The sequence below is a fragment of the Crotalus tigris genome, unplaced genomic scaffold (genome assembly GCF_016545835.1).
Source record: "Crotalus tigris isolate CLP2741 ecotype Arizona unplaced genomic scaffold, ASM1654583v1 scf7180000024359.8030256, whole genome shotgun sequence".
NCBI classification, from domain to species: Eukaryota; Metazoa; Chordata; class Lepidosauria; order Squamata; family Viperidae; genus Crotalus; species Crotalus tigris.
This window is the reverse complement of record NW_024100528.1, coordinates 2,317,801-2,339,664: the sequence shown is the minus strand read 5'-3', so window position 1 is coordinate 2,339,664 and position 21,864 is coordinate 2,317,801. Positions and strand designations below refer to the sequence as shown.

Below are 21,864 nucleotides of genomic sequence, written 5' to 3'. Positions count from 1 at the left end.
ATTATAAGTAAATGCCAAGTGTGTAATTGTTAAAATCACCACTAAAAGCTTAGTTAAATAAGAAACAATCAAAGTTTTTAACAAAGTTTGAAAAGTGCTTTATGGTTATTTCTGTCACTCTAATGAAAAATGGCCAACATTTTGGGTTAACATAAATTAAAAATGAGTGTGTGAAATCATAGAGAAGTCTTTGGCTCTGGTTAAAGACCTATATTGGGCTGGATGTTGCATCTAAGCACCCTATAGGATGTATCACATCAGGCTGTATATTTTGGATGATAATAGATTTTGAGTTAGAACAGTTAGTTCCAATAAAACAGAATTTGACCAACTGAAAGGTTTGTCCATACAGGCTTCATTGGAATTTCTCTTGTCATTTCCATGGTGCTGACAGACTCATGGCAGTAGATTATACAAATACGTGAATACCTTCAACTATTTTCTGCTTTGAACATCAATATGTTTTCATATAGACCTAAGAAGAACTGAGTAATTACAGTAGTTTGTTTCTTGGATGACTGAAAAATATAAAAAGAGATAAATTATTATTATATAATATTTGATTGTAACTTGGCAGATTCAAAAGCAAACCAAGTGATAACTATGAGGATCCTCAAGATGTAGCAAATATCAAAGAAGCTCAAGAGAACATGGGGGACTTCAAATTAAAAACTGCCACTAACTACAAAATTCCTGAGCATATGAGAATGAATGCTGATAAAAAAACAAGCCAGCTGCAAGCTTTAGAAGCAGCTGTAAGTAAAATAATTGATCTGAATCATATGATTTCTCTTCTTCTCCCAGAAGGCATTTACTGTGATGAAATTAAACTGTAGCACTAAACTGTTTATTGACTATTTTATCATACATTTTTGTTGCTCTTAATATAGTAACAGGAACAGGAAAAGACACAGGAATGAAAAACAAAAATACATTATTAAAAAAAACCATAACGTGATGAAAAAAAATCAATGAAAAAGACAAAAATCAGTACATTTAAATATACTGTATATATTACAATTAAAGTTACAATTTTATATATAATTATCTAATGCAAACATTTTGCAACTGTTTGTATATCTGCATTTCCAATATGCTTATATAATCATGCTTATTAAATTACAATGCCCTTGGCAAAAGTGAGTCATGACCTGTACTTGCACTTATGACTGTGATACCCTCACAGTCACATGATTGCAATTTGGGAGTTTAACAACTGGCTCCATTTATGAACACTTGCAGCAACCTGCAGTCACATGATCACGATTTGAGAGGTTTTTGCCAATTTCTGGCAAGAAATGGCAAAAAAACCAATCCATTAGGGAAGTTGGATTTACTTAACTGTGTGATTCATTTAACAACTGCAGTGTTTCACTTAATGACTGCCAAAAATCTTGTCTACCTTTATAACTAATTCAATTTACCACTACAACAACAGGATGGAAAATCCTGTCCTAATGTGCTTGTAAGTTGAGGATATTTCATTATACTTATTGATACAAGGTCTATTATCTGTAGGCAATCAGCTCCTAAGTAGTAAATGTGATCAGATCTTCAATCATTGAGTAAACCAGATCTTATCTTTCCAGTGTTGCAACATTAGTCTTTTAGCTGTAGTAAGTGCATGGAGAATCCATTTATGTTGCCTAGTTGTCAAATTCCATGTACTAGAGATGTAATTCAAGAAAACATTATTCTCTGAAAAATTTACCTTTTCCCATATATTCACATTTATGTAATTCATGGCTTTCTCCCAAACTTAGTAAATATTGTACTGGAAAAACATGTGTTTTAAAGCAGCAATGTCCTTATTACATTTCCAACAAAATATTTCTATACATACATAATGGAGTTCAATAAATTCTAAATATTATTTTTTGTTGTATAAGTCCATTGACCCTCTTGCTATGGAGGTTAAAAAAACACTCTCCCATGGTGTCTAAGCAATATAAGAATCTCTAATTATTTATTCCACTCATCTTTAATGCATATCAAATTGATTTATTGATAACAAATATCTATAAAAACTAATACAGTAGTAGGCTTTTTATTTTTAAAAGATATAACCAGTTCTAGTATCTGGGTATCTTAGAAAACCTAGTGCAGTCAACTGCTGCTGGTTTAAACAATGTTGTTAACAGTTGTTGTAGCTGTAAATATTGCCACTGAGTTACCTCTGATAGATAATATTTGTCTGTTAGCACAAATATGTTAAAAATCCTCATCTATCAATTGGTCCAAAGTCAGTATCCCCCTTCATGCATTTTTTCCATGTCACCATTTTTTTTTCAAATTTTAATGTTAGGTTTCCCCATAAATTCAGTTTAACATAGGAAAAAAGATTATTACATTCCATAGTTTTTTAATTGATCTAATTGTTTCCAGTGAACCAAGAATTCTATTGTGTTTAGATCCTAATACAGTCCATTCAACCAAAGCCACTATATATGTTTATTCCAAAGTTGCCCAAATTGGAAAATTAACACAAATTGTTGGCTTCCTGTATTTGACAACAAATAAACTCGATGATATAGCTCCAAACTTAGAAAACTGAATCCTCCCTCATTAATTGGTATTTGCATTTCCTGTAAAGATTTTTTCAGAGCTGAAAAACTCCATAGAACCTTTCTAAACAAAGAATTTACGATATTGGAACAGGAATTTCTCTCAGAATATAAATTAATCTGAGAAATAATATTCATTTTAAGAGGATTCACCTTTCTCCAAAGAGTGAGGTTTAATGAGTCCTATCTATGAATATTCCAAGAAACATCTTCAGATGTTTTATTTATATTACATATTACTGAGTTATATGTTTAAGTATACCCATACCTACTTATTTAATTAAGTACAGATTAAGTATAGTTTATTTTCTGGAGAGAGAATAAAAAGCCTTTTCGCCAACTTCCTACCTCGCTCTCCCTCCTTTTGGCTTGTCTCTTGGGAAAAGAGAAAGTAAAATCTTCTTCCCCCAGTCAATCTTCTCTTCCCCTTTAAATATCCCTCCCAAAGAGCCCCGCCCTGCTGCCAGCCACCGTGGAGGCCAACAGAGCTCCTGACATCTCTGCGAAATCCACAGAGATCTGGCAAAGCCTCCCAACCAGCGCCAATTCCCCCCCCCAATTCCCCTCTCCGCTATACTTCCTTCCTTCCTTCTCATCTCTTTCCTTCCTCCATGCTCAAGAAGGGGTGATGGGAAAGAGAGAGATTGCCAGCACTGCCATGTTGCTGCCCGTCTTGCTATTCTGCATGTGGGGGGGGGTCTGTACTGGTGAAAGGAAAGCCTCGTGGCGGTGAGGCTGGAGGTGCTGGTGTGGGGGTTGGCGTTGATCTACAATCTGGTTACATCCATCAAAGCCAGAATGCGCTTAACCTAAGATCCACTGGAACCAGCAAGGAGTTGCCTCACCACCTCTGCCCTCCCCCCAGGGTGTGTGCACATGAGACAGCCAGTGCCGGCATCCCAGATTAAGTCAGCCTGCGGGACAAGACAGCCAGCAGGGACGCCGGACTCCGCTTGCGCACACACCCAGGACACAGGACTGCCCCATGGATTTAATGCTGAGCACATTCTGGCTTTGATGGACGCTGAGCCGAGGTGCGGTGGGCCGGTCCTTCACTCTTCCCAGAACAGGTCCCCATGTGTGGGGGGGTCTGTACCAGTGAAAGGAAAGCCTCGTGGCTGAGATACTGGAGGTGGTGGTGGTGGGGGGTTCCCACGGATCTACAACCTGGTTGTGTCCATCAACGCCAGAATGCACTCAGCCTTAAATCCACAGGGCAGCCCCACTCTGTCCCCTGGGTGCACGCGCAGGTAGAGTCCAGCGTCCCTGCTGGCTGTTTTGCCCTGCAGGCTGGCTTCATCAGGATGCCGGCACTGACCGTCTCCTGTGTGCACACCTGGGGAGGCAGGACAGAGGCGGTGCGGCAGTTCCTTGCTGGTTTCAGTGGATCTTAGGCTGAGCATGCTCTGGCTTTGATGGATGCAACCAGGTTGTAGATCAGCGCCACCCCCCTACCAGCACCTCCAGCCTCGAAGCCACAAGGCATGCCTTGCAACGGGACTGCCCCCACCTGCCCACATGGCTTAGGAATGGCCAGCAGCAGCATATTAGTGCTGGCAATCTCTCCCCCTTCCTGAGCACAGGGGAAGGAAAAAGATGAGAAGGCGAAGGAAGGAACAAGGGAGGGAGGGTGGGAAGGAGGAAGAGAGGGAGGGAAAAAGGGAGGGAGGGAGGAAGGAACAGAGGAAGGAACAGGGAAAAAGGAACGGAGGGTGAGAAGAAGGAATGGAGGGAGGAAGGAAGGGAGAGTGGGAGGAAGAGAGGGGAAAAAGGGAGGGAGAAAGGAAGGAACAGGGAGGAAGGAATAGAGGGTGGAAGGGAAGAAGGAAGGAACAGAGGAAGGAAGAAATGAACAAAAGGAGGAAAGAATGGAGGGAGGGAGGAAGGAATGGAGGGTGGGAGGGAGAAAGGAAGGAACAGAGGGGGGGAGGGGGGAGGGACCATGTCCCAGTGCTTGCCCCAGTCCCATCCTCCTCCGCCGGAGATCTTCAGATCTGCCCCAGTCCTTCCCAGGCACCCCTGAAGCGAATGATGTTGAGCTGTCCACACCCACCCAGTAGGCCACACCCATTCCAGCCACACATACTGGCCCCTTGAGGGCAGCCACAATGCTGATGTGGCCTTCAATGAAATTCAGTTTGACACCCCTGAACTAGACCATGCAGTGACCAGGAGTCAAAAACTGACTTGAAGGCACTCAAAAAATCACAAAAAATAATGCATTAAATATAACACCTATGTACATTGACTTTCTATGATATCCAGTAAAAAATAACTGAGAGCAACAGTGGTTTCATTTGCATAGTGTTTTAATTATTTAGGTTTAAATTACTGCACTTTGGAAGAAATAACTACCTAATAAAGCATTTGCTACCTAATAAAAGTGACTTGTTCTCTTCTTTGCAGATACATGAGAAAAAACTGATGATGAACAAATGGATAGTGTCTCTCCGAGATCTTAAAGTTGCTATTATAGAAGAGATTCAGTGCGTAGTACAAGAATTGAAAGATATACAATCATCTCTGGATCCATCCAAATATCTGCCAATACCTTCAGTTCCTCAACTACTTCCAGAAGAGACACCAGAAAAACATTTCCAGTATGATCATGACATGCTTTTGAAATTCAAACAAGAAGCAGAAGAGCAAGCGAAGTTAAAAATAGCAGCAGCATCGATTCCTTCTGTAGAGTCTGGAAGTTTAGGAGGATTTGGTGGAGGATTTCTTCATAGTCTTTCAGTCAAGGAAATAGAGACTAGTCGGATTGCAGGTTTAAGGCCAGGGAGACTACCATCTGGAGTTTCTGAGGCACCACCTAAAATATATGAGCTTGAGCCAGCAGAACCAACAGATCTGGATTTGGAAATCAGACAGAGGGAGGAGATAAGAAATGTTCATCTACAGGAAACTTTGATCAAGAGGGTGAGAAGTTGCTTTGAAGATATTATACATGTAAAATTATTTCCTGTTTCTATATTTTTGTTTCTCATAATTAAAATATTACAATAGAAATACTTATTGTATATATTTTGAAACATTGTTTAAAACAATATTATAAAATGAATATATCTTATAAAATATGTCAGCAACAAGTCCATTTCTAATAAGATTTTGAAATGAAGGTTAATATTCATGTTTTGTCTTTGTATGCAATATTCACATTTATGCAATTCAGTTTCTGACAGAAAGTAGGATTACATCAACAACACTAAATAGTTCCTAAATTTGGTCTTAACACAAACTTCCCTAAAATGTATACAGTTGGAGTACCCGTATTTATTATTAGAAAGGCATGCTGGCAAGGATTACAATAGCTGAAATTGTACAAATCTGGCTTTAACATATTGGGAAAGGCTGCCCTATACCAATTTTGTGAGTAGCCTGACAGAATTTGTAATACTGCATCAAACATCAGTTAGATTGTGTTTTAGAATAACTGAAACCCTTATATTATTTTTCCTTGAGAAAAGCCAAGTTGGAATGATATGTTTGCAGACAAATTAAACAACTTTTACCTTTTTTAAACAACTTGTTATCCCCATTTTTTACTTTTAACTGTATTTTATAGTGTTTTATTCTTATTGTGTATATGTTTTCATATTGGTTTATTCTTTTTATCAGTGTAAGCCTCCCAGAGTCATCACATGGTGACCATACTTTGATAATAAATATAAGTAATAAACATAATTCAAATAAATAAATACAAATAATAAATACAATATAAATGATATTTATTAATATATTTATTTTAAAACATTTATATAGCCACCCATCTTTCAGCCATCTTTAATTGGTGGCTCCCAATTAAATTCAAATACTGTTTGAAATTATTATCTTCACAGAATACAATTTTTAGATTGTGTGTTGTCTAATTTATATTATTGTTTTTCTCCCATGATTTCTTTCTTTACTTGCTTTTCAGATAGATGAGCTGATGATCACCTTTGATGCTGAGCTTCGTCTTCTCCGTCACCAAAAGATGAAACTGGACATACTAATGAAAACTGCTGATCTGCGCCACATCACTTGGTTCGAAGAACTGCTTCTCCTGAAGAATTTTGAAAAACATGAGGACATTCTCCAAGAACGTGTCAACAGCCTTGTTAGCGAAGAAGAAGAAATGCAAGTATGTAATATATACATTAATATAGGCCTTAACCTATTGTTAAGATAGGTAATACTTACAAAAATGTATTTTGTTGAGAGAATATTATTTTGTCAGGAAAAAATAAAACTAAATTGAATACAATGGTAGTGGAATACTTGAGATACTTACCAAATACTTGTTTAGTAAAACAAGAAGAGCTAGGGTTCTAGTATAGGTGGGTGTAGAATGAACACAAAAGTAAATTATCTGTATGGATAATTTAAAGAGGATTGGTTGGTTGGTTGGTTGGTTTGATTTGATATGATTTGATTTTGGTGTCAACCTAACTTCAGACCTACTCTGGGTAGCTGAATAAGGACTGCATTGCAAAACATAAAGTAATAGTGAAAAGGTAGACAGGAAGATTGGATGGAGTTGATATGTTTCTCAAAAGAATTAGGTGAGAAGTTTAAAGAACAAAAAGTGATTTATAATTTGGTATATGGGCATGCTGGAAGCAAGAACAGTTTGGAAAGACAGAAAAGGATAGAGAAATATAGCCAATGGCATTGTATAAAGTAGATTTAAGTGTTTTTCTTTTCTCTTTTGTTTAATTTCTTTTGTTTCCTACTATTTATGATATTTATATAGGATTGCTTATTTCAAAAGATAATTGTGTGATGTGAATCTGTGTATCTGTAGCATCATGGTTTCCATTCAGAAAATTCAATGTACAGAGGCTGTTCTTATAGAGCAGTGGTTCTCAACCTGTGGGTCAGGACCCCATTTGGGTCGAACGACCATTTCACGGGGGTCACCAAACAACGCAGTTGCCATTTTTTCCCCCTTTTCCTTAGCTGTGCTACTTCTTTTTATTCTATTGGCTTTTGAAAGCCAATACAATAGACTCTCTTGAATAGAGTCTAATTCTATTGGCTTTCAAAAGCCAATAGGAATTGTCCAGGCTGTCTCTGCCCTGCTGAGCCCGCCAAAAGTCCCATTCTGCAAACAGTGCTGTACCAGTTGAGTAGTCCTCAACTTACGACCGGTTGAGTAGTCCACGACTTATGACCGGTTGGGGGTTGCGGCATTAAAAAGGTTGGGAACCACTATTATAGAGGCAGGAAAGATGGAGATAGTGTATAGATGGGAGTGCTGTCTGGATTTATTTCCTTAATGCATTCTGACTAGAATTCTCACAGTATAATTCGAGGATGGAGGAATGTGTTCCATTTCCCCATTCCTTGTGTTAATATTTTTGGGTAGAGAATAGTAGTGACATTTTCACCTTAATGATTTAAATCAAGTTCTATGTATATCATATTGTTAATACTGACATCAATATTAATTAGCATTATTGTTTTCATTTTTTTTAAATAAAAGAACAAATTAAATGACTGGCTTGCACTAATAGAGAATAAAAAAACAGAAATTACAAAGCTCCAAGAAAGAGAAAAAATCCTCTATGCTACTTTTCAAGCATCCTTGGGAGAAAATAACAAGTTTGCTGCATTCCTTACTAAAGTCCTCAAGAAGAAGATCAAACGTGTTAAGAAGAAAGAAGTGGAAGGTGAAGGAGGTAAGTCAGAAGCATAGTTTCTTGATTATTAACAGAACGTCCTAACCGCGCTTCGCGAAAGCCAGGAAACAGGAACGTTGCAGTATTCAACAAGCTTTATTCACTATGTTGAAACTAAGTTAGCACTGGAACGAAGCTCCATTCATTGCCCTAAATACATTCCTCCACCACACCCAGAGTACACACCCCAATTGACGGTTAATTGGTCATCTGGAATCCACCTGTCCCCCTCCCCATACCTGCCTTGTGATAGTCCTCCACCCTACCTATGCCCCGATCCAGCTAGTACTTATGTTCAAACCTTACATTGAGTCCACGCCCCGATCCAGCTAGTACTTATGTTCAAACCTTGCATTGAGTCCATGCGTTCCGTTCACGCCATTCTCATCCCTAATGTCCCACTCAACCTCTTCCTATAATACCCCCTCCCGGTATCCAAGTGTTGTCAGACCCAGCGTCCCAGTTCCCATCATTCACAGAGTCACGGTTCCAGCAACATAAGCCATAACAGTTTTAACAGCAGTCGGCTTCTCCATATTCCATTTCTATGTAGCCTCTGTCCGGTTATGTGCTGGCAACATAGGATGTTCATGTGACCCGTTCGGCCGCCGCTGTTGGCGATGTAGCTCACGAAGCTACCGGACTCGGCTGGAACACAGGGTTAACTGGAACATTCTGGACTTTGGAAGGTAAGTATCACGCTGGGTCTGACATTCAGCCCCCCTCACCACAGGGCCCCCTGAAGGTGAGAAATGGGAAATTGATTAATCATGCCAATGTTCACATACAATAACCTTTCTAGTCACCCCCTGGTTTGTGTGGTACTGCTCTGTGATACCGACGGATTAGATCAGGGGCGGATATATCGTGTTTTTCTACCCAAGAGGCTTCGGACAGAGGGTATCCCTTCCACAATATCAGATAATAGAGTCTACCCCCCCTTACTCGCGAATCAATTATGTCCTGTATTTCATATCGTCCTGGCGTAACAGGTCCTGGGGGTGTCTCATGGGACGGTCCTCCCATGGGTTTCAACAAACTTACATGAAAAACCGGGTGTATCTTACCAAGTAGTTTCGGTAAGTGGAGCTTCACCGTTACAGGATTGAGGATCTGGAGTATACGAAATGGTCCGATGTATTTTGGTGCTAATTTTCTGCATGGCACCTGCAACTTAATATACTTGGTTGACAAATATACCAGGTCGCCTACCCGTAATTGAAATGGCATTCTGCGACCTTTATCTGCCTGATACTTTGATGTCTGAGCTGCCCGCTGCAGAGCGTGTCGTACTGTATTCCAAACCTTACCTACTCGCGACAACCACTCATTTGGTTGACCGACCTGGGTTTCCCGGTTTCTACTTTCCGGTAGTGGAGTAATATTATGTCCATATACCACTTGGAATGGGGTTAGGCCAGTACTTTTATGTACCGCATTGTTATACGCAATCTCCGCAAATGGTACCAAATCTACCCAATTGGACTGTTGGTAAGACACGTAACATCAGAGATATCTCTCTATAGCCGCATTGGCTCGCTCCGCCGCCCCATTAGTACAAGGGCGATATGCAGAACTCAGCCCTTGTGTGGTACCAATAAACCTCAGAAATTGCCGCCAAAAATGAGCTGTAAATTGGACACCTCGGTCCGAAATAATCCGGCGAGGCGCCCCATGCAGTCGGAACACTTGGTGTACGAACATTTTAGCCAATTTCCTCGCCGATGGTAGTCCCTTACACGGTATGAAATGGGCCTGCTTTGAAAATAAATCGACTACCGTCCATATAACTGTATATCCTTTTACATTTGGTAAATCTACTATAAAGTCCATCCCAATGTCCTGCCATGGCCGAGTTGGATTAGACACTGACTGGAGTAATCCCATTGGTTTTTTAGGAATTACCTTCGCCTGTGCACAAATATGACACCCTTTCACATAGCTTTCAATGTCCTTCCGCAAACTCGGCCACCAGAACTGCCGTCTCGCCAAATGTAATGTTTTCAAAAACCCAAAATGGCCTGCTAATTTGGAATCATGGCACCGGTGGTACACTCGGTCCCGTAACCGCTGTGGAATGTATAGTCTATCACCGTGCCAGGCTAAACCATCTCGGTAGGTCAACAATCCAGGATTAGCTAGTGACCAAGAGTCATTTAACAAAGCAGACTTTACTTCATCCTCGAATGCTGTCGTTTTTTCGCAGGCATCTGCTCGTATGACTTCAACACTGCCAGAAGGCATGATAGCTTGGATCACCTCTTCCTTTTTGCTGTCGTATTGTGGCAGACGTGAGAGTGCGTCCGCTAAGAAATTCTTCCCTCCTGGAACAACTTTAAAATGAAACCTAAATCGTTGGAAATATTGCGCCCAACGAACATGTTTGGGAGCTAATCTCCTCGGTGTCTGGAGGACCGTTAAATTCTTGTGGTCTGTCCACACTTCAAAGGGATGCTGTGCGCCCTCCAACAAATGGCGCCACGTGGACAGGGCCCATTTCACGGCAAACGCTTCCTTTTCCCATACCGCCCAGCGTCTTTCTGTATCAGTGAACTTCTTGGAGGTATAAGCGCAAGGTTGTAGAATACCTTGGTCATTACGCTGCAATAATACCGCTCCGACTGCCACGTCGCTCGCATCGGCCTGTACAACAAACGGCCGCCCCGGATCAGGATGTACTAATACAGGTTCTTGAGCGAATAATGTCTTTAAGGACTCGAATGCTCTTTGACAAGCAACAGTCCAGTTCAAGGATTGTCCCGGGCGGGGTTTCCCTGCAATATGCTTGGTACGCAATAGCTGGGTCAATGGGAGTGCCACATCAGCAAAAGAGGGAATAAATTGCCGATAGAAATTAGCAAACCCCAAGAACCGCCGTAATTGACGGCAGATCTTTGGGGCTTGCCACTCTAATACAGTTCTTACTTTACTGGGATCCATCTCTATACCGGCTGCTGAAACTCGGAATCCTAGGTATTCAATGCGCTCCTTGTGAAATTCGCACTTTGTTAGCTTACAATATAGCCGGGCGTCTAACAATTTTTTCAGCACAGTGCGCACCAACTTCACATGCTCCTCCAATGTTTGGGAATAGATGAGTATATCGCCCAGATATACCAGCACACCCCGGTACAGATGTTCGTGCAAAACTTCGTTAATAAGCTGCATGAATACAGCTGGGGCCCCTTGAAACCCGAAAGGCATCACTTTAAATTGATAGCTGCCCAGCGGGCAATTAAACGCTGTCTTCCACTCGTCCCCTTTCTTAATCCTCACCCTATAGTACGCTTCACGAAGGTCTAATTTCGTGAAGATTTTCCCAGCAACTAGATGGGCAAGGAGGTCTTTCATCAATGGCAGGGGATATGTCTGTTCTATACATACAGCGTTAAGACCCCTAAAATCCACACATAACCTTAATCCTCCTTCCTTTTTCCCTTGGAATAATACCGGGGCTGCTATCCGGGAACGTGCTGGTTCTATAAAGCCTCTGGCCAAATTTTCATCTATGTATTTCCTCATTTCCTGTAGCTCCGAAGATGTCATCAGATACATCCTGGGTTTCAGCAACCTCGCACCAGGAACAATTTCTATTGCGCAATCCGTTGACCGATGGGGTGGTAAACTATTACATTCTTGCTCGCTAAAAACTGCTACCAGATCACTATACACCGCCGGATATCCAGGATCACTCCAGCCAGCCCTGATTTCGAGTCTTCAACCGCCCTATCCTCACTATGCACACCCGGATGGGGTGGCTGGGGACCTACTGCAAGCCTTAAATGCCAGGACCCATCTGCTCACCACATGTTCGGGGTCCATTTATCCAACCACGCTAGACCAAGGATGATGGATTCGGACATAGAAGGCACTATAAACCGTATTACCTCCCAGTGAATACCTATCTCCATCCTCACAGGCTCCGTCACCCAGTTGGTCGGAGCTCCCCCCAAGAGGGAGCCATCTACTTGTTTGAAATGAATCGGAGACTTTAACCGGGTCACCCTAATACTCATCTGCTGGACCACCTCCTTACTAATCAGACACCTAGTGCACCCGGTATCAAGCAATGCCTGAAATGACCCTGACTCCCCGGTAACCGGACTCGTTAATGTTATGGGGATGGTGAACAGAACTATGGGATCACTCACCATCGGATCCTCCACCGGGCCTTCTTCTTCATATTCTTTCAATGCCGGAGAAATATCACCTGGAGCTGTTTGTCCTACTTGATGGGCGACTTGTGATTTCTCCGTCATCTTCTTTGGTGTACTACCGGATCTGCCCACGCCTGTTGGTATGTTAGTTGATTCGGGGAATGTGTACTCCGCCGCACGGTGACCCGGCCGGTTGCAACGGAAACACCGGAACACCGGTTTAGGACGTGCATTACTACTTGGCATCTGATTGGTACTGTCCTTGGATTGATCCTGGCCCTTACGAGGCTGCAACCGTACTTCACGTGCTCCAGGCAATTCCCTTAGCCCAACATCTAACTCCACCGCCGCCTTGAACCATTCGGAAAGGCGTCCTACGATCCCTCTAACCACACATGCCCTGCGTAGGTCAATATCTAGTCCCGTGCGGAAATGATGGACCAGTAAACGATCTGGCCACGATCTAAGCCTTCCTGCCACTTTTTGGAAGTCCCGTATATAATCTTGTACTGGCCTGCCCCCCTATCGCAGACCTACTAACTGTGCTTCCGCCCATTGTAGTCGGGTGGGATCCTCAAATCTCGTTTTCAGGGCGTCTAAGAATAGTCCTATATCCGACAGCTCTCTGGCATGGTCGCTATACAGGTCAGCGGCCCAAGCAGCAGCTTCCCCTTGTAGGCTGGCTGTCACTGCAACCACCATCGCCCAATTAGACGGATATAGGGTAGTAAAACGATCCAAGTGGCTGAGCACATGGCTTAAGAATACAGCCAAACGATCCGGATTGCCGTCAAAAGTAAGCGTAATGGGAGGTGGATTCCACATCATGGCTTGTGGCCCAGGAGCTGGTATCTGGCCTCCATATGGGATATTTTCTGGAAGTAACATGGGTCGGTCACCTGAGCCTACTGGGCCTGCCCCTTGCCTACCTGAATCCACCGGCGGAACTCCGGCCCCTCGTGCCTCCTGCCGGTATTGGGAACGCTCAGCTGTGCCCTGCCTCCCCATGGTATTCTGCAAGGTAAAGCGGCTACTTGGCTGTAATTTGAGCCTCGGACTCGCTAACTGGAAACGGGATGACTCGGATGTTATACGCGCCCCTGGGACAGCCCTAGACTGGGGAAGGATACTAGCGGGAACTGAATAACCCTGCTCCCCAAATTGGTCTCTAAGAACGTCCAAGGTGTATTGCCCCGGAGCCGTGGAATAGCTCCACTCATCTTCGTCGTCTCCAGTGACCCGCCGTTCCCTCCATCCGCTCAAACTCGGCGCCAATCCCGTCTCCGCACTCCTCCGGATGCCGCAATGCAAGACTCAGCCACCACTCTCCGTCTGAAGCTGTGGTTGTTCGCGGTTTCACTGCATGCTCCGTAGCCTCAGGAACCTGCAGCTTCTCCTTTGGTCGAACCACCATCTGAGGAGCCTCTGTATCACCAGCTACTGGCACCTCCATCTGCTCAGCAGCTTCTAACTGCTCCTCCTCCAACGGCTCCACTCCCTGTGTCCCCTCCGCCATTATGCTGTAAGCTAGATGGCTTTGGGTGAGTGCTAACTTACTAACAGAATGTCCTAACCGCGCTTCGCAAAAGCCAGGAAACAGGAACGTTGCAGTATTCAACAAGCTTTATTCACTATGTTGAAACTAAGTTAGCACTGGAACAAAGCTCCATTCATTGCCCTAAATACATTCCTCCACCACACCCAGAGTACACACCCCAATTGACGGTTAATTGGTCATCTGGAATCCACCTGTCCCCCTCCCCATACCTGCCTTGTGATAGTCCTTCACCCTACCTACGCCCCGATCCAGCTAGTACTTATGTTCAAACCTTACATTGAGTCCACGCCCCGATCCAGCTAGTACTTATGTTCAAAACTTGCATTGAGTCCATGCATTCCGTTCACGCCATTCTCATCCCTAATGTCCCACTCAACCTCTTCCTATAATACCCCTCCCGGTATCCAAGTGTTGTCAGACCCAGCATCCCAGTTCCCATCATTCACAGAGTCACGGTTCCAGCAACATAAGCCATAACAGTTTTAACGGCAGTCGGCTTCTCCATATTCCATTTCTATGTAGCCTCCGTCTGGTTATGTGCTGGCAACATAGGATGTTCATGTGACCCGTTCGGCCGCCGCTGTTGGCGATGTAGCTCACGAAGCTACTGGACTCGGCTGGAACACAGGGTTAACTGGAACATTCTGGACTTTGGAAGGTAAGTATCACGCTGGGTCTGACAATTATCTTTTTACTTTTTAGAAAGTTCCATATTACAGTGCAGATGAAAGTAAACACTTTCACCTAGTAATTCTTCTCTGTGTTGAAGTTATTAAGAAAAAGCATCTATACTGTTTTTATAGAGAAAAGTTAGATAAATTATAGTAATATTATTATTTTAACATTACTTTTTATTATTATTTTCTCTTACACAAATCACTTACACATATCACTAATGGAAATTAATATAATCCATGATGTACCATATTGTGCATGTGCATCCTGATATATGTTTTGCTTCCAGCTCCCTATAAAGTGAAACCATATCTTTTATAAGTAGCATGTAAAAAGAAAGCAAATAACAAACTCCAAATTTTGCAAGAATTTGTTACATACTGTTTTTTGTTTTCCTGTTCTTGATAATATTTCCCATGTTTTTGAACTTTTCTTAGCTGAAAATCAAACCATAATTAATAAATTAGATTCTGTTGATTTTCTGTATCATGATCACATTGCTTCATTCCAGATGAAGATGAAGAAAGTGAGGAAGAGAGTGAAGAGGAGTCTAGTTTAGAGAGTGATGAAGAGGAATCAGGATCTGAGGATGAAGTCTTTGATGATACTGTTTGTCCAAAAAGTAAGTAGTGCAATCTGTTCTGCAAATCAGTAACTTCATACAACATTTGGAAACAATAAAATGCTTTTTTCAAAAACAGAAACTTCAAAATTTAAATGTATTGTCAAAATGTGCTTGCGTATCAGGAGAACATAACATTCCCAAAGTTTAGCTTCATTCATCTTTACCTTTGCAATACAGATTACATCCCTACTTGCTGACTGTAGATTTGTTGTGCTGATACATTTCATAAAGATTCTGAATCATGCAGAATTTCATTTTTTAATGTGTGCCAGTGTGTTCATAGAAAAAAAGTAACAATAAAGGTTATCCTACCCTACCCTACCCTACCCTACCCTATCCTACCTACCCTACCCTACCTCTTCTCTTCTCTTCGAAGTGGCTGAGGAAGTCTGGAAGATGAAGTCCACAAGTCATAAAATGGCCAAGTTTGAAGTCCTCTGCCCTGGAACATTATACTTATAGAGTAGCAGAATTATTAATAATGCCCTTTCTGCTAACATACGAGGGCAATTTGGAATTTAGAAGTATATTCCAGAATGTAGGGAAGTATTTATAATAGGACAGTTCTGAATAACAATGCAGCTTATCGCTTTAAGCTGTCTAATTCTTAGATTCCTGTTTTAAAAAACTGAAATTGTAGCAGTTATTAACTTGAATTCTTTCTTATGTCAGATTGTGATGAGGCACTCTTTGAGAACACGCTGCAGCTTCGAGAGAAACGACTAGATATTGAAGAGGCTTTAGCTGAGGAGAAAAAAGCTATTGAAAATGCCAGGAAAGAATATGAAGCACTGATAAAGAAGGTACAATGGCCTTTTTCAGTTGTGACTTGTCCCCTAGCTAATAATACATTCCTGAAAGCCCACCTTTGCTTTTTATGTAGATGTGGGTTAGAATATTAAGGCTGGAACAGTTACTTTATTGAAGCAATAATTCTATAAAACCCTGGACAAATTTTGGACTGTATTAATTATTCTACTCATTAAAGTTTGGAATCATAATGTGAAATAAAAGATGAGATGTCCTGTTATCTTATTAAAATTATTGTTGATATGTTTATTGCCTCAATTAACTTTTCTTAATATGGACTATTAGAAATATAGTAAACATCCACTTGGACTACGTGACAACATGCTTGTTTCTAGTCAGGAAATGACTCTGAAAACAAAAGCAGCATGAAGAGACTTGTTTTGGATATTGCTATTACCAGGGAGAGAAAGGACCTTTAATTGGGGACATGTTGCTTAATAATATTCTTCGCTTTGCAGATACTATCATTTCATTATTTCCTCAGCTAAAAATCTGACAAAAAGAAAAACTTGTCTTCCTATAGCAGAAAAATAATGGTCCACTTCCTCCTATTTTACCTTAATCTAATAAATCATGTTGTGGTGATCATTCTTTTGTAACATGGCTATTTCTTAACAGGTGAAAGTAGTAGCAACCAGCTTAGATGCTGCAGAATGGGAACTTGAGGCCTTTCAGAGAGAAAAGCAGCAGAGGCTGAATGAGCTGCATGTCGTAGTCCCTCTAAAACTTCACCAGGTGATGACTCAGACAGATTTTACTGCTGCTGATTGGAATGTTGATAGATCCTTGTTTTGTATATGTTGGTTTGTAATTTTTTTCCTTTTATTGCTACTGGTATACATCTGAAGCATTTTCCAATCCATCTTCATAACTGATCTATTTGAAATATTGGACAGAATTATTCTTTCTCAAAAGGCACCTTTTTGAAAAACTTTGTTTCTCCTTGAAGGCATTTCACTTTTCATCCAAGAAGCTTCTTCAATAATTAAATAACAGAAAATAACACAATTGTTTTGTTTCTCTAGACTCACTGTGCACCTAGCAGCATATGAACAGCTCTTGGACACTCTTGTAGAAAATCAGTGAGAATTAACAAAGCAATACAGAGCTCTCCAGATTTATGTGCATTCTACTTTTATTTGCAGGTGGAATATATATCGAATGGAGAAATTCCCTCTGACCTCTCACAGTCTTTGGTATTTACCAATCTATCTTTAGTGACTTTGCAGCAAAGAATTATGACTTTGCAGAAAGAGAAATTAGAACAGAGGTCCCTTTATAAGAAGGCCCGAGAACAGCATAAACAACTAATTCGAGACAGAAGAGAAATAGCACATAAGATTGAGCGTGAGTTGCTAACTTTCAATTTAATTAGTATGTAAAGACTTCATATTGATCCAGGGCAAACAGATGATGAACTACTATTTCCTGCAAGCATAGTATATTCTCTAGCTGTTTTCTAGAAATGTAGATGTTCATACAAAAGATGGAAATGTCTTACGATACTGCTTCTACAATACAATCTTAGATATTGAACCACTAAAGCAAACTTACCATTAGGAACACAAGATAGCAAATACTAGGGATATTTAATTAGTGATGCTAAGAAGACATTGGTGCACAGTGCTAGGTATCCTCTGGCCCTCCTTGCACTTTCTAATCAAGCATGTCAATTTCACTTATCACAATTATTTTGTTTTTAAAAGAAATCACTTAGGTCTAGTATGAGCTTAGCTGGTCTTGTACTGACTGCTCTCTAAAGGAATGAAAGATGTTGGGTTATATTGTTTCCCCTCAAATTCTCAGCCCAACGTGACTTAACTCTCTCATCAAACTTGCTGATCTCATTTTTTTCAAAGTAAGATAAAGCTGTTTGTCTGGTTCAATTTCCATATAAGGCTCAGGAAAAGAAGCCATTTTGTACTTTGCCTCAGACAGTAAAATGGAATGGCACATAGTAAGCTGTAAACATTCTTTCCTACTTTTACAATGAGAACTAAACATTGTTTTAGGCATGATATGTTAGTGTGCATCCTTGCTGTATTTATTGAAAATGTAATATTGGGCTTTGATATTTCAAGACAGTATCATTTAAAATGTTGTTTAAAAGATGGAAAACAATGTACAAATGGCTTCAATCTAAAGCTTCCATCTTTTAGAACTGGAAGAGAAATGCAATCAGCTGATGATGATGAAATTTGGCCGGATTGTAGACTTGGAAGCCCTTCAGACTCTTTCTGTTAATACAAACCTGGAAGAACTCAGGATGAAAGTAATGGAGAAAGAACGAGTTCAAGCCATAGAATTAAAAAAATGGGAGGTATGATTTGATATTGAAGCAATATTATGAATCAGCCTTTGAAAGTATCAGGTTGATTGGCTTTGGGAAAAGCTTGAGGCATGGTTACAAATGGAGTCAGAAAAGAATTCATTCTGCATTAAACCACATACTGTATTTCATGCAATCTATTTTCTCATTTTGTAGAATTTATGTGCAAGGTTGGAAACAATAGTAGCAATATTTTTAATGGTGAACTATTGGCTCAGAGAAGTCATTAGAACTGATAATAGGAAAATGAAAGACAAAAAATATACCTCATGAATAGAAACTTTGAGAAATATTTATTTTTTGTTGACATTGCCTTTTGAAAAAATGGAGTGAAACTTAAATGATCTTATGCTTCATTTTTATTTCTAGTTTTCTAAAAAGGAAACAGTTTGGTATACTCGGTAAGGCAGAGTTGGGTATTTTATGGCCCCTGGGCCACATCTGGCCCTTTGCCTGTCCCCGTCTGGTCACGTGAGGTCGATCAGAAATTAGAAATCAAGTGTACTGCAGAGGGCTGGAGAGGAAGCAGAGACGGGTCCAGCTCTGCACCAGTAGCATGAATCTGCCTAGTCATACATACAACACTCAATATAATACTTAGTCTTCCCATATTTCTCCTGATTTATTTGACTATGTATCTGTAATAATTTATTACAGTTTATTTAAAAAGATAAATTCCTTAAAATGTCAGGAAAGTCAAAGGCTCTGACCTTTGCCCTGTTGCCAAAGTCACATGATTGCTTAACTCAGAAGTTGACTTCAGTGTAATTTACAAGTTTTTGAGAAGGTGTGTCATGCCTCCATCCGAGCCTGACTCTGAGGACAACATGGAGGCCCAGGAGGAGGTATCTGTGGCTTCAGAGAACTGTGGGGAGGAACAGGCTGAAGCAGGCCAGGGCCCTTCAAGTTTGGAACAGGGAAGGCAGAGCTCAGGCGAGGAACCAGGCCCCTCCCCACCAGATCCCAGAGCAAGGAGAGCAGAGAGGAGGAAGGAACAATGGAGGCAGGCTCACTTGCTCGGGAGGAGAGCGTCACGCCCCACTCCACAAGGCACACCTGAGGAGTAGGTATATAAGGAGATGCTGTGAGGTGGGGCATTTGCCGGGAACAAACGTGAACTCTTGTGATGTGAGCTCTTGTACCTAGACTCTTTGTATTTTGGATCAAGTTTGTTTCCTGCTGAGTTCTCCTTGCTGTCCTCAGTTTTGCAGTTTGCAGGTTACAGGCAAGCTGGGCATGGAAAAGATCATACTTTGTTATCTGTTTTACTTTAAAGAACTGTTTAACTCCGTTGACTGTTTTATTGAACTTGTGCCAGCGTATGTGGGGGCTGTTGGGTGAACGTTGGCAGTGCTTACAAAGACAATTATTCTGACCAGCTAATTGCTTTGCCTCTGTTTGGGGCCCTGGGTCATCACAAGGTGGTACATTTTCAGATCACTACCTAACCAATACTGATTGAGTTCTCAGTTAGTACTAAATTAGTTGTTATGATAAGTGAGTTACGATAAATCTTGAGCTCTCAAGTGGAAATACAAGATATGAATGCAATTATTAATAAATTCATTGATATCCTGGCTCTCTTCCAGGATACAATCCTTGAGATGCGTCAGCAGCAGATGATGGTAACAAAAGAAAATACTGGTAAACTAAAGCAAATGAATGCATTTTGCATAGAAAAGATGAAACTTGAAGCTAAATTGGATGCACTGCAGAATAATTTGGTATGTGTTACTTCTTTTAGAGACTGATAAGAGCATTTTCTTTTATCTTTTAAGGTTTTTATGGTGATTGTAACAAGAGGTTGACCATTATTTGATATTCTGTGTATGTGGCTACTATCCAAGTTTCTCAAATTGACCCATGGCCTTTATTGTATATAAAACCACAGTTCTACCACCATAATTAAGATATTTAATCCTTTTATCTAGGTTGCAAGCAGACAAAAGCATAATTTTCATCAAGCCAAAAAGGGGATAGTATACTTGGATTGTTTTGTTATGAAGGGTGTGAATTTAAAATGTGAAATTATAGCTGGCCATTCTTTAGCTGGTATTGGCCTTCATTTGCACTCAGTTCTTCCAAAGAACCTATCATGTTATACTGTATTGGCATAGTATATGTGTGGATCCAAGCCATATAGCTTTTTGTAACTGACAGATGGAAATTTTGTCAGCGTGAATATTTTCTAAGTGCTATCCAAGGAGTTTTGGTACGGCATCCAGTATGCCAATAACCCTTTGGACCACTACAATCAGTTTATGGCACAAATTAGTATTAATTATTGTTAATTATAACCATTATTATAATGGTTATAATTATGGTTATAATTAAAATGGTTATTATATAATTAAAACAATTGGTTTATTAATCTATATATATTAATTATTATCTACAATTATTTATTATAGTTATTCACAGTCAACCAGATGTTTACACTGAATTTGAAATTTTTGTTAATCTAATTAAGTAATTTCTCAGGACCTGCAATAGGGAGATGTGCACCAGCTAAGAAATATTTTGCCTTGACATATCTATTTTCTAGGTATGCTTTTTCTTGTATACTTCTGATAGTGAAACACCTTGAAAGATTCCTCTCTTGGTGTTAACCTCTCTGTCTGTTATCAATGACTAGCAACTGTATCTTTCATTGCACCATTGATCTTTGCACAAAGCTTTTAATGTTTCTACTGACTCCTGTTCTTTCTAGACACTTGAACCCAGTCACATGGTATGGAGTCAAATGACTTCTTGTAAATCTATCCAAGCTACATTCAAGTTGGTCTTCCTTCTCTTACAGTTTTTCAAAATCATCTTGTCAATTAGGAGTTGATCTGTTGTTTCTCTGATGTTTAAGCAATTTCTTTTCTGCTCACATGAAAAGAGCTTTGTTTTCTACTAGATGTGATTGAACTGCATCAGCTATTATACTAGTTAGCAATTTGAAAGTTGTAGGTAAGCAGGAATTGGCCTGAAATTACCTGATGCTGCTCCTTTTGTTGGATCTTTCATTATCAGGTAGTTAGCAGATGTTAGCCACTCTTAAATTTCACCTCCTAGCAAAGGGGTGCCCGTTGCTGGCAGTGGCAAAGCAGTCCCGATACCTCTCACGACGTTGCGAGTTTGACATGTCTGTCCTAGCAGTATGTTGTTAAACTGCTTGGCAGTGTTTGGGTATAGACCAGGCAGTTTTCAACCAAAATCATGCAGTTTATCTTCATCTGGTGTTGGCCAGTTCCTTGCTGTTTTCTTCATCATTTCTGCTGTTATTACAAGCTCTTTCATTTCAGCTTTCCCCTTCTCTACCTCCTTTATTCAAGTTACATTCTTGGTGTATTTCTTTGGGTTTATTTATTATTTATTTATTTTTAAAATTTATAAGCCGCCCCACTCTCGAAGGACTCTGGGCGGCTAACAATAAAATACCCCATACTTGTGCCCAGAACTACACTGTTTCTTCTGTGTCAGTTTCTCTGTTGA

General features: G+C 40.6%; 1 protein-coding gene across 2 annotated transcripts in view; it reads left to right on the top strand.

The window, feature by feature from the left end:
* Window positions 1–21,864, top strand: part of CFAP44 (cilia and flagella associated protein 44) — a 65,690-nt gene that overhangs the window by 42,330 nt on the left and 1,496 nt on the right. Inside the window, exons 25-34 of one of the 2 annotated variants that reach the window (XM_039327374.1) lie at window positions 578–755; window positions 4,971–5,486; window positions 6,487–6,690; window positions 8,035–8,230; window positions 15,132–15,242; window positions 15,918–16,048; window positions 16,674–16,790; window positions 17,201–17,402; window positions 18,215–18,375; window positions 19,974–20,108. In XM_039327374.1, the coding sequence (XP_039183308.1) occupies window positions 578–755; window positions 4,971–5,486; window positions 6,487–6,690; window positions 8,035–8,230; window positions 15,132–15,242; window positions 15,918–16,048; window positions 16,674–16,790; window positions 17,201–17,402; window positions 18,215–18,375; window positions 19,974–20,108 (1,951 nt within the window). Of the gene's footprint in view, window positions 1–577; window positions 756–4,970; window positions 5,487–6,486; window positions 6,691–8,034; window positions 8,231–15,131; window positions 15,247–15,917; window positions 16,049–16,673; window positions 16,791–17,200; window positions 17,403–18,214; window positions 18,376–19,973; window positions 20,109–21,864 lie in introns of those variants that run through there. The other variant, XM_039327375.1, reaches the window with a different exon arrangement.